The following is a 16,791-nucleotide window of genomic DNA, read 5'->3' as shown; positions in this document are numbered from 1 at the left end:
AACCGGAAGAACCAAGTCTGAATGACCATCTCCACATCTCCTTTTAACGCAAAGGGTAAAATCTGTTAATTCCAGTAACTTAAAACTACTACACATACAAAAAAACGAAACAACATCTATGTAGTTTCGCACTCCCACCACTCCTACACCAACATAACAGAAGTTTTTTTTTATTTCAAAAGCTATTAACACAATATATATATTGTACAGTTACGCCTTAAATTCTTCCGATTGCCTGTTCGAATTCGCAAGTTTTATTTCAACCAGTTTTTATTTGTCCAACACGAGATCTAACTAGCTAGACTAACAGTACACACATTGGAAAATTCTTTGAACACAACCCTTTTAGCAACATTCTCTATTTACACAATTTTTCAAGCATAAACTAAAATTTCAAAGAGACAAATAAGGCTTTCTCTACGATCTGTCTTTTACTAATAAAGCAAACTATGTTCAACAAAAAATTGAAAAACAAAAAAACTAAAATATTGTTTACAACAAGAAAATTGAAGATAATTAGCACAAATCAGTATAAATTAAACAGTTCTGTAAAAGTAAAAATTAAACAGAAATAGAGGGATAATGAAATTTGTAGACATACTTGGACAGCCATAGCTACAAAAACCATCAAGATCTCCTTCTATTCAGTATCTCTTCTCTTCCTTTCAGAATCAACAAAAACATAACGAATTTATCCAAAATTCAAAGCCATTCGCTAAGTTTCTTCGTAAGGCCTTGAATGGAATACAAAGAAAGTTTCGATAACAGTAACTTCGAGCACTCGGTAATCTGGTGCAAGAAAACAAAGCAGAGAGAAACAGAGAAGTTTTTTAAGAAGGCGAGTTGAAGAACAGAGAGAAACAGAGAGAAGAGTTAAATTAATATTTTGAAAAGACTATATGGCTTGTGAAAGAAATGGAGAAAAAAATAAAAGAACAAGAGAAGAAGAAAGAAGAAGGAAGAGGATGCCACGTCAGTTTGTTTAAATTTTTTAATTTTTTTTTTAAAAAAGTTGAGATGGAAAGCTCGAAAATCGATAAAATCTTGTGGCTCACGTCAAAAGACAGGGTTAACACGTGGCAGTGACTGTCGTGTCTCTCCGCTTTTTATTACGCAGCGTGATTAATTAGTTTGAGAAATTCAGGGGCTACAAGCCATACATACTCGCATTGTTTAATGTTTGAGTAACCTTCTTTCTTCTTATCTTATCTCTACGCAACTTTCTCTGTATTTTTTTTCTTTTTTTTTTTTTATTGTTATTTATACCTTTTCTCTATCTTCTCGACTAGTCTTAATTTAGAATAAATTTATTTTGATTAAAATTCACGTGAGCTCCTATGTTAACTATATTTACGCGTGTTTTAGTCAGGCTTTATAGTTTTTTATCTCACAATAGATTTTGTTTATTAATTTTGGAATTTAAATTTAGTTAGGTTATTGAATTAAATGAATGATAAATTAATATCCTTTTTATTTTTTTGTTAAGAAGGATTTTTTATTTTATTTATTTTATTTTTTCTCATATTTTTAATCAAACCTCTACCTATTTATCACCCAGATTCCATCCATAACCTCTTAATTAACTTTTAAAATCTAAAAACTTAAGTTAAAATGCCTACAACTTCCAGTCCAAATATTATCATTAATATTTTTTACATTAAGATAATATTACTTTTTATTTTTTATTTAAGAAATTTAATTAAGCTTTTGTAACTAGAAAAGAGGCCAGGAAGGTCCTTAAATTTAATGACAAAAATAGAGATCATAATAAAAGAAAATAATTAATAGTTTTAGGTAAATAAAAAGAAATTTTTGTTGTTTGTTATATATAATAAAATATATAGAAATTGGAACTTTTTGACTGGATGTGTTAAAGAGTCCAGAGGCTCGTGTAGCTTTTTCTTTAATTGAAGCCCCAAGCGAGCTGTGATTGGTCCAGGTTGCGAGTAGCTTTTAATTCTACTCTCAGGCAGGATGTTTATTTAAAAGATATTAAAGAAATTGAATGATATTTTGAATAGTAGAAAATTTAAAATATCTACGGCCAAGTATAAGGTTGATGATAGAGAAAGAGCAGGTCCCAGTTGACTTTTCCTGCACTTTTCGCCCCGTCATCCCCCTTGCCGCCCTTCCTTATGAGCAGCACAGTGTACCAAGAAGTGAGGGAGAGAGAACGGATATGGATGGTTGATAGCCCCTCGTTTACTTGGACTTAAGATAATTTAATCTAAAAAATTGATGCCCCAAATTCTTCTTAGGGTTTTCTGATGTTTCTGGTCGGATGAAAAGCGAATTAGGATGTGTTGCTACTACGCTTTATTATGTATAGTAAGTTTTTGATTATTTTAGAAGAACAAAAGGACATCTAAGGTTTATGATTAAAGTATCAATTTTTTTATTTATCAAATAATATACGACAGTTCATTTAAATTATATGCAAAAATAACTATATAAAATATGAAAAAGTTAGTGCAAATATTTTTAGATTAATTTGATATTATATTATAAAATAGTTAAAAAAAAAAAAGCAACAACCACCAATTGGAAACTTTTTTTTTATAGAAAGTATATAAAACGACAAAGATTAAAATTTTGTAATTAGTTAATTTGGTATACTTTCAAATAAAAATATTTTCAATATTTTAACGAATCTGGACATTACCAAAAGAAAAACATGTTAACACAAACTTACTATATAATCAGAAAATCCATAATATCAAATAAAATAATACGTTTTATATTCAATTGCAAATTTATTTTCTTAAATAAAATGTTATCAGAAAGTTTTCAACAAAGACAGCTTTAATTAAATTTTCTTAAAAAGTAATTAAATAATAGAAATAAAAAAGAGGGTGAGCAGTTCCTATTTGAAAAAGGGAAGAGTTGAATAAGCGAAAAAGGGCGAGCCAGTGTAAACCGAACTTTCGAGCAAGCATTGAAACCAGAGGCCAGGTTTCCGGCTCATAGGCCCATGCACAAGAGTCGAGTGGAGGCGTTTGCTGAAACTGCGAATGAGTTACACCACGTAGTCAGGACTTAAGACCATAACTAAGCTATCCTCTTTTCTTTGGTTGTTTGCGTTTAGTTTAGGAAGGCGGTCCTACGCCTGAGTCAGTATTGCATTTGCGTATGGTCAATCGGCTCCAAAACATATGGCTCACCAATTCTTAGTATTTGTTGTGATTATCACACTTTGAATCATTGATTCTTTTAATTGAAATATTTGTATTTAATTTGAGGATATCCCCATTGTGTGGCTACCTAAATAAAGCGATAATTGCATGATAAACATGTGTTTGGGGATGTGCTATTACTAGCTTGACACGTGGGCATCTAATTTTTTCCCTTAGGGCATTTGGTTAGGGGTTAAGTGGAATTACTGGGGTTATGTCATCTTATATTACTTGATTACCATGTTTGTTGTAGTAATATAAGATACCGGTAATCTTTAAATACCATAGTAACAATATAAGAGGTAATCTGATTATCCATTTCTTTAGGTATTCTGAGATCAGGGTTATCTTTTTTTGTTACAATTTTATCCCTTATTAATAAAAATTTTGGACAATAATACCCCTATTTAAAAACATTTACATAATTATTCTATTTCAATTTACCCTTGTAATTAAAATTTTGGACTATAATCCCTTATATTAAAATAATTTACAGACCACCACTCACCCAGCCACCACCGCCACTGCCACCCCGCACCAAACCACTGGCAGCGGCCAACCACCACGGACCACCACCGAAATCGTAGAGTCCTTGAAAGGAACTCGAAAACAAAGGCGAATTGGCGAGTAATAGAAAGGACGAATAAATCGCAGAGACAAAAGCGATTGAAATCTTTTGCTTTGTGAAATGGTGTTGCGAGTTTTTGCTCATGTGAGTTGTTTGTTTTTTTTTAGCATTAACGTTTTTTGAACTTTCAAGTTAATTATTTAAAATTTTATTTAGGAATAAAGGTAGAGTGGGGTGTATTATACAGCATAAGTGAAGGGACTAATAAGTTAGCTCTTTTAAAATATAGAATAAAAATGAAAGGAAGAATATTTATGAAATTTATAAGGTGTTATAAGAAAAAAAATTAATTTTGAAACTTTGAAAATGACGGGTGCATTTGTTTTGTTATTTTGGATAGAATTTTGGGAATAATATTGGGTAGTTGAATAGAGTGAGTATTATAAGGTAAAATTTAAAATTTAACAATAAAACCTCATAGGTTTGCTAATTTAACTAAACACCTCAATATATAAATTTTTTGTAAAATGACAAAAACACTCCCACCACCTACAGTGCCAGATTTCGGCCACTACCGTCAAAATCTGGCCGAAAAATGGCATTACGACGTAGATCGGTTAGATCTGGTTGGTCATGGATCGATATAGCCTTTTCTGGCTAGATTTACCACGGATCTGGCAAAAGATCAGATCTACGGTCAGATTTGGCCATCAATGACGACCATTTCTTTGGCCTCGGTTGACAGTCAAATTTGGTCTTTTTCGACCAGATCCACTGTGGATCTGACCGGAAAAGACCAGATCGATGAAGTACCGACTAATTCTGATCGTTTTTATGCCGTTGTGACAGATTCCGACAATCGCCAACAGTGATTACCGGAATCTGGCAACTATGGGTGGGTGGGGGTGTTTTTATTAATTTTTAAATTTTTTTTTCTATAGGTGTTTAATTAAATTAATAAACTTAAGAAATTTAAAAGTATTTAAAAAAATAGAATAATATTTTTTAAATAATTAAACAAATATATATTTTGGGAATAGGATATAAATAATAAAACAGACGCAACCCTCGATGTTTTAACGAAAGAGGCTTCTTTGATCTATTAGTCAGGTGTGAGTAACTCTAAATATAATTAATTGCGTTTACTTAAAAGAACCCAACCAAAGGATTCTTATCACTACTGTTAGGTAAACTTTGAATAATAAGGTTACAGCCCAACGATCCCACCTAAGGTAACGATACTCAAATCCTTGTTCTGTTTCGGTTTTAAAACAAAACAAATTTTGAACCCATTGGATCAGATTGGACCCAAAGCATATGACGCCGGTCCCCTAACGCTGTCCGGTCACTCTTTGTTTTTTTTTTTTTTTACCTTGAGAACTCCTATCGTATGGGCTTTGGTTCCGTTTTCTTTCAAAATCCTAGCTCTATTTAAACTCTTTAAGGCCAAATGATTAAAATTAAAAGTTTTACAATTTCAAATCTGAAATCTCTTTGAAAGATCTGAATTTTTCTCTGTGTTAAATAGATGGGAGGTAGATTTAGATTAGATTCCCAAATCTCTTTGAAACTTATTTATCTGTAAATAAATAACGGATGTGAATAAAGAGATCAAATTTTCTTTAAGTTGTTACAATCTCTTACCTTCACTACTACTCAGCCAACAGATTCCACAAAAAACTTGAAATCAAATATGGAAAAAAAGAAATTGAATTCATGGGTATTAGAAATCGCAGAATCAAAAGTAAATTAACTTATTTCATCCCCATTATTATATGAATTAGATATTTGTTTAAGAATTATTTTTCCAAAAGATTACTTTCTCTTTTGAGCGTCATGGTTATTTTATCCGTCCAGGATTTTGAAAAATAATTATAATGGTAGATCAAGGATGAGCTTGACAATGTTTGGTTTATTAATTAGGATTCAGTATTTGTAGGCCTTTAATAGAGAAATAGAAAAAAATATTATCTAAAATCTTACGAAGACCCACCAATTCAGTATTGATTTCAATTGTTCAAAAAATTGAGGTTTCCCGTTTCCATGGTTGAATTAAGAGTTTATGTTGGCTGAGCACAAACTGAGTTAAAAAAGATGCCGCGTCTTATTCTTACGGACCTTCTTGTTGACTTAGCATCGTTTCTGGAAGAAAAAAAAAAATGCAACAAACATTTGGAACTTTAGCTACATTATCAGTACAGCACAAGCAACAAATACTTCCAACATAATTATACATTAACTCATCAATAAGAAACTAGTCGTGGATATTATACAATGGATACGGCAAAATTAGGGTACAAGGAATTCACGGTTCAAAGAAGGAAAAGAATTTAAAGGAATAAAGCTGCTACTCAAAAGGAAAAATATGTAACAATTAAACATACAGGAAGGGGGCAGATTATGGAATTCAACAGTTGGGGTGAAAAACTAACTAGATGTAGATGTGAGTTGCAATAAACCAGACGCTTATGGTTTTTCCACAAGCAGCCCAACCCGCTATCCAGTTGTTAAGTGCACCTGATTCAGTTCTTCAACCGGTTAAGAAACACCTATCAGCTACTCAAGAAACTCTAATGAGTGTACCCATTGCCATCACCGGAGACGAAGGCGGATTCTTTGCTCGCCTGTTATTGTTGATGATGGAGCTTCTCTTTCTGCCACACGTTTCTTATATGGCATAAACCCTTTCATACTCTTGTCAGGCTTTGCTTTTATTACGGAGAAGGCAGATTTCTCACTAGGTTTAAGCTCAAAAGTTACATCTGGCTCCTTTTCCTCCTTGTCAAAAGAAAATCGGCAACTCTGAGTTTCGCTCTCTGAATGTTTATCAAAACTGTCTTCCTCATTTACTGATTTTGAGTTTGAAGCAGTCCAAGATCCTTCCTTCTGAAATTCTTTCTCCTGGATTTCTTGGAGATTAAAATCTACATGTACCTTCACTGTCTCCTGCTTATGGTATGGAGACACCGGAAAGGGTGGACTCCCATATAAAGTCCACAATTGCAGAGGAGCAGCTGAAGCTTCCACCTGATTTAAATTTCTATCTGGGAATTGCGTGAAACAGAGACCCGCAGGTGCTGCATCTGAAAAATGATTCCAACCACATTTAGTATTCCCAGATGACAACGGCGATAATTGCAAAGGTCTTCCTTCATTCATTTCTGAAGGCAATGATTTAGGAGTCCCTGCAGTGGGAGAATTCGGTCTATGGGATTCAGTAACTAATACGGTTCTACCAAACAGCTTAAGGCTCCGGGTAGATGCTTTATCAGCAGAGACTTCTCTAGCAAATTCTTGGGGAAACAACTCAAGTTTTGTGGCATCCTAACCAAAAGAAAATAGAACCATAACAAGAAAACCATAAATTTTTTGGCAAAAATAATCAGTATTCAAAATCTGATTGTTTGAGGGGTGTGGTAGTACCGTGGGTGACTGCTCATCCAAAACTGAACCACCAGCTAAGACAAGTGGAGTTCCACTTTCTTCGGGTGAAGAATTTGGGCGGGAAAGTGTTAATCCACCAGTATGGACAGGGTCAGCAGATGAAACTGGTGATAAGCTGCCATTAGGTGTATTCGAATCGGAGAAACCAAAAGCGTCCGAACCAACTGCAGATAATACTGATGTTGGAGATTGGTTTTCCTGTTCTGAAACAGATAAGTTTGGAGATATAGACCTTCTAGGCAGCTCTGGGTTTGAGCTTTCTTTGACAAGTGTTTTAGTCAATTTACGAGGGTAAGGATGCACAGGTTTTCGTTTCGGTCGAGGAGGGGGAATTTCAATGGGTTCCAGTGGGCTTGTGTTGCTGCCACTTGACTCACGAACAACCTATCATGAAGGCAGAAACAGGGTAAGAACAACATTAAGAATGAACAAATGAACCCTTCTAAAATCGTTTAAACAACCTGGGGTTCACACAATTTTCAACTTACTTCAGTCTATATCATATCAATATGGTAGAATGGATATTGGTATAAGAGCAGTAAACCTTAGAAAAGAATTTCTGAGCATGGCTTCGAATCTGAACTGCAGTCTTTGAGCCAACATGTTCTGTTATGAAAACAGAATATGGTTGTTCATTCAGGGGGCATCACAACGCTTACTCAAAAAAACAATAACTGTGACTCAATTACCTTCTATCTTCCGCCAAGCCCGGCCATACAGCTTCAGGGCTTCAAGAAATTTCTTATGCTCTTCCTCAGTCCACCTTTCTCTTTGTTTGGTGATTATGTACGGTTTCCTTGCCTAGCAAAAGAAACAAAACGTAGAGTCAATGGAGATCTGCAATTGATTTTCTTAGGAGTGAAGCAAAACACTAAGAACAAACTAAAGCAAACCTTAGGAGCGTAGTCATTCCCACAAGAAAATTGACCCTTCATTTGGAGACCAGAACTCGACGCAAATCCATTAACAACCGGAAGAACCAAGTCTGAATGACCATCTCCACATTCATCCTTTTAACGCAAAGGGTAAAATCTGTTAAATTCCAGTAACTTAAAACTACTACAACATACAAACAAACAGAAACAACATCTATGTAGTTTCGCACTCCCAGCACTCCTACACCAACATAACAGAAGTTTTTTTTTATTTCAAAAGCTATTAACACAATATATATATATTGTACAGTTACGCCTTAAGATTCTTCCCGATTGCCTGTTCGAAATTCGCAAGTTTTATTTCAACCAGTTTTTATTTGATCCAACACGAGATCTAACTAGCTAGACTAACAGTACACACAAGTTGGAAAATTCATTTGAAGACAAAATCCCTTATTAGCAACATTTCTCTATTTACACAAGTTTTCTAAGCATAAACTAAAATTTCAAAGAGACAAATTAAGGCTTTCTCTACGATCTGTCTTTTACTAATAAAAGCAAACTATGTTCAACAAAAAATTGAAAAACAAAAAAACTAAAATATTGTTTACAACAAGAAAATTGAAGATAATTAAGCACAAATCAGTATAAAAATTAAAACAGTTTTGTAAAAGTAAAAATTAAACAGAAATAAGAGGGATAATGAAATTTGTAGACATACTTGGACAGCCATAGCTACAAAAACCATCAAGATCTCCTTCTATTCAGTATCTCTTCTCTTACTTTCAGAATCAACAAAAACATAACGAATTTATCACAAAATTCAAAGCCATTCGCTAAGTTTCTTCGGTACAGGCCTTGAATGGAATACAAAGAAAGTTTCGATAACAGTAACTTCGAGCACTCGGTAATCTGGTGCAAGAAAACAAAGCAGAGAGAAACAGAGAAGTTTTTTTAAGAAGGCGAGTTGAAGAACAGAGAGAAACAGAGAGAGAGAGAGTTAAATTAATAGTTTTGAAAAGACTATATGGCTTGTGAAAGAAATGGAGAAAAAAATAAAAGAACAAGAAGAAAGAAGAAAGAAGAAGGAAGAGGATGCCACGTCAGTTTGTTTAAATTTTTTTAATTTTTTTTTTAAAAAAAGTTGAGATGGAAAGCTCGAGAAATCGATAAAATCTTGTGGCTCACGTCAAAAGACAGGGTTAACACGTGGCAGTGACTGTCGTGTCTCTCCGCTTTTTATTACGCAGCGTGATTAATTAGTTTGAGAAATTCAGGGGCTACAAGCCATACATACTCGCATGTGTTTAATGTTTGAGTAACCTTCTTTCTTCTTATCTTATCTCTACGCAACTTTCTCTGTAATTTTTTTTATTTTTTATTATTTATACCTTTTCCTCTATCTTCCCGACTAGTCTTAATTTAGAAATTAATTTATTTTGATTAAAATTCACGTGAGTTTCCTAATTTGTTAACGATATTTACGCGTGGTTTTAGTCAGGTTCTATAGTTTTTTTATCTCACAATAGATTTTGTTTATTAATTTAGGAATTTAAATTTAGTTAGGTTATTGAATTAAATGTATGATAAATTAATATACTTTTTATTTTTTTGTTAACATGGATTTTTTATTTTATTTTAACTCATATATTTTAATCAAACCTCTACCTATTTATCACCCAGATTCCATCCATAACCTCTTATTTAACTTTTAAAATCTAAAAAATTAAATTAAGTAATGCCTACAACTTCCATTTCAAATATTATCATTATAATTTTTTACATTAAGATAAATATTACTTTTATTTTTTATTTAAGAAATTTAATTAAGCTTTTGTAACTAGAACAGAGGCCAGGAAGTTCCTTAAATTTAATGACAAAAATAGAGATCGTAATAAAAGAAAATAATTAATAGTTTTAGTTAATTAAAAGAAATTTTTTGTTGTTTGTTATATATAAATAAATGTATAGAAATTGGAACTTTTTGACTGGATGTGTCAAGAGGCTCGTGTAGCTTTTTCTTTAATTGAAGCCACAAGCAGAGCTGTGATTGGTCCAGGTAGCGAGTAGCTTTTAATTCTACTCTCAGTCAGTGATGTTTATATTAAAAAGATATTAAAGAAATTGAATGATATTTATGAAATAGTAGAAAATTTAAAATATCTACGGCCAAGTATAAGGTTGATGATGAGAGAAAGAGGAGGTCCCAGGTGACTTTTCCTGCACTTTTCGCCACGTCATCGCCACTTGCCGCCCTTCCTTATGAGCAGCGACACGTGTACCAAGAAGTGAGGGAGAGAGAACGGATATGGATGGTTGATAGCCACTCGTTTCTAGTTGGACTTAAAATTAATTTAATCTCAAAAATTGATGCCCACAAATTCTTCATTAGGGTTTTCTGATGTTTCTGGTCGGATGAAAAGCGAATTAGGATGTGATTGCTACTACGCTTTATTATTGTATAGATAAGTTTTTAAGATTATTTTAGAAGAACAAAAAGGACATCTAAGGTTTAGGATTAAAGTATCAATTTTTTTATTTATCAAAATAATATAAGACAAGTTCATTTAAATTATATGCAAAAATATACTATATAAAATATGAAAAAGTTAGTGCAAATATTTTTAGATTAAATTTGATATTATATATATATAAAATAGTTAAAAAAAAAAAAGCAACAACCACCAATTAGGAAACTTTTTTTTTATAGAAAGTATATAAAAACGACAAAGATTAAAGTTTTGTAATTAAGTTGAATTTGGTATACTTTCAAATAAAAAATATTTTCAATATATTTAACGAATCTGGACATTACCAAAAGAAAAAGACATGTTAAACATAAAACTTTACTATATTAATCAGAAAATCCATAATATCAAATAAAATAATACGTTTTATATTCAATTGCAAATTTATTTTCTTAAATAAAATGTTATCAGAAAGTTTTCAACAAAGACAGCTTTAATTAAATTTTCTTAAAAAAAGTAATTAAATAATAGAAATAAAAAAGAGGGTGAGCAGTTCCTATTTGAAAAAGGGAAGAGTTGAATAAAGCGAAAAAGGGCGAGCCAGGTGTAAACCGAACTTTCGAGCAAGCATTGAAACCAGAGGCCAGAGATTCTGTTTCCGGCTCAGTAGGGCCCATACTAGGAGCCGAGTGGAGGCGTTTGTTGGAAACGGCGAATGAGCTAACACCACGTAGTCTTAGGACTTAAGACCATAACTAAGCTATCCTGTTTTCTTTGGTTGTTGCGTTTAGTTTAGGAAGGCGGGTCCTACGCCTGAGTCAGTAGTTGCAATTTGCGTATGGTCAATCGGCTCCAAAACATATGGCTCACAATTCTTAGTATTTGTTGTGATTATCACACTTTGAATCATTGATTCTTTTTAATTGAAATATTTGTATTTAATTTGAGGATATCCCCATTGTGTGGCTACCTAAATAAAGCGAATAATTGCATGATAAACAGTGTTTGTGGGAGATGTTCTATTAGTAGCTTGACACGTGGAGCATCTCATTTTTCCCTTAAAGCTATTTAGAGAAATTCAAGTAAAGAGAGGTGGGTCTGGCCAACATGACTCATTCCATGTTTATATAATCCAAATTATGAACTAAAATCAAAGTGGAAAACAAAGGGATGCTTGTGATTTTAGAATTACCCCCTTACACGTTTAAAGATAATCCCAATGGTAATGGTGGCGAAAAGTTATCCATACTCTTTGAAATGTTATGGCAAATTTCTTCAAGTATTTGAGTAGAGACTTAAGCTTCGATGAAAGAAAAAAGACTTTAAGGGTGTGTTTTGTTTGGAAAATATTTTATTGCTAAAAACGTAGGATTACTAGTAAGATAGATTACCTTGAAGATTATAAGGGAATGTTATATCAATATGTTTAGTTAGAATAGTGGATATAAATAATTAATATGTTTGGTTGGAAAAAATAAAATATTATCGACAAATGCTTTTATTGAATTGCCCTTCCTTTTTAATATTATTATTTAAATAAATTACTTTTAACCCCCTATACTTGAGAATTTAGTTAAAACATCTAACAACAAGGTTTAAATTTTAATAAAATACCCCCAGCCACCCAAGACCACCACCACCTACTGGCGACAGCTACCGAAATGGTGCTTGACCGGCGAGATTTGCTCGACCGTGCACTATTTTAGTTGTTTCTAGCCAAATCCACGCCAATATGGCTGTTTCTAGCCAGATTGAAGCAAAAAACAGTCAGATCGTTGTGGATCTGGTCTGAAACGGCCAAATCTGTTTTGGCCGTTTTCGGCCAAATCCATCATGATCTGGTCATTTTCGGCCTTTGATATGACCAGAAACAGCCAGATCGACGCACAATCAACCAGATCCCGTCGGTCGTGCATCGATCTGACGACTATTGCCAATGGTCGGCAGTGTTGACTAGCAGTCAGTGGTGATCTTTGGTGACTGGGGATATTTTGTTAACTTTTAAATTTTATGTGGCTAGGGTATTTTAACTAAATTTTCAAATATAAGGGGTTTGGGTGATTGTTATTTGGTAGACATTTGAGGACAATTCAATCCAAAATGACTTTCATTTAAGGGCAAATTTGGTAAAAAAAAGAAAAAAAGAAAAGATAACCCCGATAAAAAAAGATTAACACTCTTGGACTACGTAATCTGATAACCCCCAAAATGACCAATAATATTCACTATTGGGAATGAAACATTCCCAAAATCTTATATTACTATCAAACACAACAAAGAAATGTATGGAATCAAAGATAGATCACATGAGTTATTTGCCCGCAGCCCTAAGCAAAGACAACCTAATAGTAACAAGAGTGGTTATATTTACCCTCATCAATTGATTAAAGAAACTCAATTTCTTAAAATATTTATTTTTAAAGTTTTAAAAATAATTTTTTTACGGCATCCCATAAATTTTATAAATACCCTTCATTCCATTTTTTTTTTTTTTTAATTTTAAATTTGTAAACATTTCATTCCCTTCCTATACACCCCACAATCATCATTCCTAAATCAAAATTATAGATATTCAAATTAAAAGTTCAAAAAAATTAAAGTTAGAAAAAGAAAATCCAAATAATTAACTCAGCAACATGATACGATAAGATTTGTAATAAACAAATCAAAATAATATAAAATTATGTTAAACATGAAATATCTATTTTTTCTAGCTAGTTTTTCATTAAAGATAATTTGATTTAAAAATAAAAAATGATAGGCAATTAAAAAGTAACAATTGTGTATTACTTGTAACCTGCAAGTTTTCTTCACCCATTAGACTATCTTTTAGTTCTAAGTATGATTTTATTAGTATATAAAAATTACAATTTATGAGATAAAAGTAGGTTATCAAAAGCATTTGTAATAAATAAGAAATTAATGGCCATTTTAATAATTCAATATGAAGATAATTTTGTCATTATAAAAATGATTAAAACGTCAGACTTTTCTAGTCTATTAATAACAATTGTCTTCTTTACACTTGTTAACTCCCCAAATATCACGTTTTTAAGAGGGGGAATGATTTTGAGCCCCACTCTTCTACTTTGAGGGTATAATAGTAATAAAAAATATTGTCCTTCCTCCATACTTTTTTTTCAAAACTTTGAATTTGTAGTTAACAGGAAAAAAAAAAAAAAAAAAAATTAGGTTAATCAGAATTCATAATTTCACAAATAAATTAAAGCTTATTGTATTAATTATCAAAAACTATTTGTGTTTCACTTTATTTTCAAATCTCTGTATCTCTTATCTTTTAGACTTAAAGTAAAGTAAACATTGTTTGGTCTTCTTTAGGAGAGTTCTTTATCATTATTATTTTATTTTATCCTAAGTTTATATTTTGGAGAATTGCACAATTCCATTGTTTAAATGGAAAAATGACCATACAAAAAGAAATTACTATAACTTGAATCAAACAAGTATTTATGTTAATTTTTAGAGTTGACAAAATTAAAGAAATATAAGAATCTAAAAGATTTAAGATATTAATCAAAATAATGAACATGTATATTAGTAATTTTTCTAAATACATACTGGCTGCGTTTGGTTTAATATTTTTATCCCTATTCTAGATCCTATTTTTTAAATAGCGTTGGGTACATATTCCAAAATATTACTCTATTTTTTTAATTACATTTTAACCCCATAGATTATTAATTTCACTAAATACCCCTGAAAAAAAGTTTAAAAATTAACAAAAACACCCCCATCAACCCAACTTGTCAGATTCCGGCAACCACCGTCGGTGATAGCCGGAATCTGTACAACGGCCAAACTTCGACCAGAAATGGCCGGAAGTTCACCGCTGTGGCCTTTTCCGGCCAGATCCACCACGGATCTGGCCGGAAAAGGCCAGATCTGGCCGTCAGCGACGCCAAAGAAATGGCCGTCGTTTGCCTTTTCCGGCCGTCGACGGCCAAAACAAACCGTAGATCTGGCCTTTTCCGCCAGATCCACCATGGATCTAGCGGAAAAGGCCATAACGACGTTTACGGCACAGATCCGACAAGTCGGTGCCGTAACGAAATTTTCCGGCCAGATTCCGCGGTGGTGGCCGGAATCTGACACTGCAGATGGTGGGGGTGTTTTTGTCATTTTACATGTTAGGGTCTTTAGTTAAATTAGTAAACCTAAGGGCTTTTTTATAAATTTTTAAAATTTACTTCGTAATACTCCCATTCCAATAACCCAATACTATCCCTAAAATTCTATCTCCAAAATACTAAACCAAACGCACCCACTATTTTACTCCTATTTAAGATGGAGATGCGGTTAAAAATCACCCAGACAAGGTCTAGGCCCAATTTTAAACAATTTATTATCTTTCAAGTTCATTGGGCATATTGCATGGTCTTGAGCTCACTTATTTATTCTCTCTTCTCGGGCTTGTGCATGGGTCTTATTGGGCTCTTGCAGCAAATTTAAATTCCACCCACAACAGATGGATATTATTTTCTCATTACTATTTTATAACAACAATTTATATATGGGTGGATTTATAACATCTCACTACATTAAAAAAAGCTCCATCCATTATTAAAATTAACTTTAATTCTTATTAAAAATAATTTTGAAGCCACTCTATTATCTCATAAATCCAATTTTACTATTCGAATCATTCATAAGACAAAAAGATAGTTTAATGGAAGAATAAAAATTGTAATGGGATATTCAGTTGCAACCAATACCAAATTATAAAATTCTAATTAATTCACATATAAATTTATTGTAGTTTTTTCATCAAAGTATCTATAGATATTTTTTTATATTGTTTAATTGTATTATATTCTTATAATTTTTTTTTTAGATTTAATTTTTTCTGAATTTTCAATTTAATTATCTAAATTTTATTTTTGAAATACCGAGTATCGGAGGTTATAGCATAACTACTACAAGGTCTATTAATAATATTATGGTATACTCTTAACAATAGTGAATATCTAACATTGATGATAGTTTTTTTGACAGACTTGAGTTAATTGTTGCGCGCACCCATACCTCTCATTATAGTCAAATTATCCTAACCCAATCATACAAATTATTTAAAAGCATAATTTAAAAAAAGTTTCAAATTATAATTTAATCATCATTGACCAATCCAATTGGAGAGAAAAACAAAAAAATCAAAGTTAATAAGGAGTTAAAAAAAAAATTAAACCTTTCAGATATGATTAAATAACAAAAATCTCCCTAAAATTTATGAAATAATAAAAAATTTGTTGTGTTAGTAAAGTGTTAGTGAGTAGTTAGAACTTACTTTATTAGGAGGTAATAAATATTTACTAAATTACCTTTTTATTATTTATTTTAACACTTAAAATTTAACGGTAAATAGATTTTTGTTATTTTGGAAACTTCAAATTTTTTTTTGTTATTTAATCATATCTTATAGAAAAAAATGTTATTAACTCTAGAGCAATAATACTACAGACACCGAAATATTAGCACCAAATTTCTGTACCGGCCTACGTGTAACGCGTCTTTCTATTTTTTTACAATTTTTTTTCTAGTGAACGGCCCTCCATCAAATTTAGACGGTTGTTCACTCACATGGACGTCCGTCCATATTATATGGACGGACATCCATATTCGGGGGACGGGCGTCCATATAATATGGACGCCCGTCCCTATTAAAATAAAATTAAAAAATTTGTAAAACTTTGGGGACGGCTGTCCCCTACGTTTTGACGGGCATCCATTCCTAATGGACTTCCGTCCATACTTAAAAAAAAAAAAAAATGTTTGGACGGGCGTCCATTATTTTGGTTTCTACATATTAAAGAAAAACTTTGGACGATGCCTACTCTGATTCCAGCTGCAACTCAACCCTTCTCAACCTCCATGCTGCTTCCTTCTTCTGTGCTGCCCAAGCACGATGCCCTTCTTCCAACTCTCTACAGCAGTCTACCAGCTTAGATACTAAACATGCTCTGAAATCTCCATGGCTGAAATACTGAAGATAAAACTACTGAAGAAGCAACACAAATACACAGGAAGGAGAGACCACTTTGATGATGACCAATCCATTTTTTTAATTTTTAATTTTGGATTTAATTTATATATAATATTATCTTTACACTTCATCGGCTTTCAACACAAATACTGAAGATAAAACTACGAAGAAGCAACACAATACACAGGAAGGAGAGACCACTTTGATGATGACCAATCCATTTTTTTTATTTTATTTTGGATTTAATTTATATATATATTATCCT

The 16,791-nt window shown here is 32.3% G+C and overlaps 1 protein-coding gene across 1 annotated transcript; it reads right to left on the bottom strand.

Annotated features, from left to right (window-relative positions):
* Positions 1–5,955: 5,955 nt before the first annotated feature.
* Positions 5,956–9,106, bottom strand: LOC116134361 (protein REVEILLE 1-like). The gene is made up of 6 exons (XM_031420042.1): positions 8,782–9,106; positions 8,079–8,195; positions 7,875–7,986; positions 7,730–7,791; positions 7,165–7,569; positions 5,956–7,065 (listed from the first exon to the last, which is right to left on the bottom strand). Exons 1-6 carry the CDS (start codon positions 8,806–8,808, stop codon positions 6,334–6,336), a joined length of 1,455 nt encoding a protein of 484 aa, XP_031275902.1. The 5' UTR covers positions 8,809–9,106; the 3' UTR covers positions 5,956–6,333.
* Positions 9,107–16,791: the final 7,685 nt, after the last annotated feature.

This window comes from Pistacia vera, unplaced genomic scaffold, assembly GCF_008641045.1.
Source record: "Pistacia vera cultivar Batoury unplaced genomic scaffold, PisVer_v2 Contig286, whole genome shotgun sequence".
Lineage (NCBI taxonomy): Eukaryota > Viridiplantae > Streptophyta > Magnoliopsida > Sapindales > Anacardiaceae > Pistacia > Pistacia vera.
This window is presented reverse-complemented; position numbering and strand designations above follow the sequence as displayed.

Bases quoted from the DNA above. Each gene is read 5' to 3' on its own strand.
- LOC116134361 (XM_031420042.1), bottom strand. From the start codon at position 8,808: ATGGTTTTTGTAGCTATGGCTGTCCAA. The intron at 8,196-8,781 runs GTATGTCTACAA...TTGCGTTAAAAG, and splicing joins TTGTAGCTATGGCTGTCCAA to GATGAATGTGGAGATGGTCA. The intron at 7,570-7,729 runs GTTTACTGCTCT...CCTTCATGATAG, and splicing joins CTCAGAAATTCTTTTCTAAG to GTTGTTCGTGAGTCAAGTGG.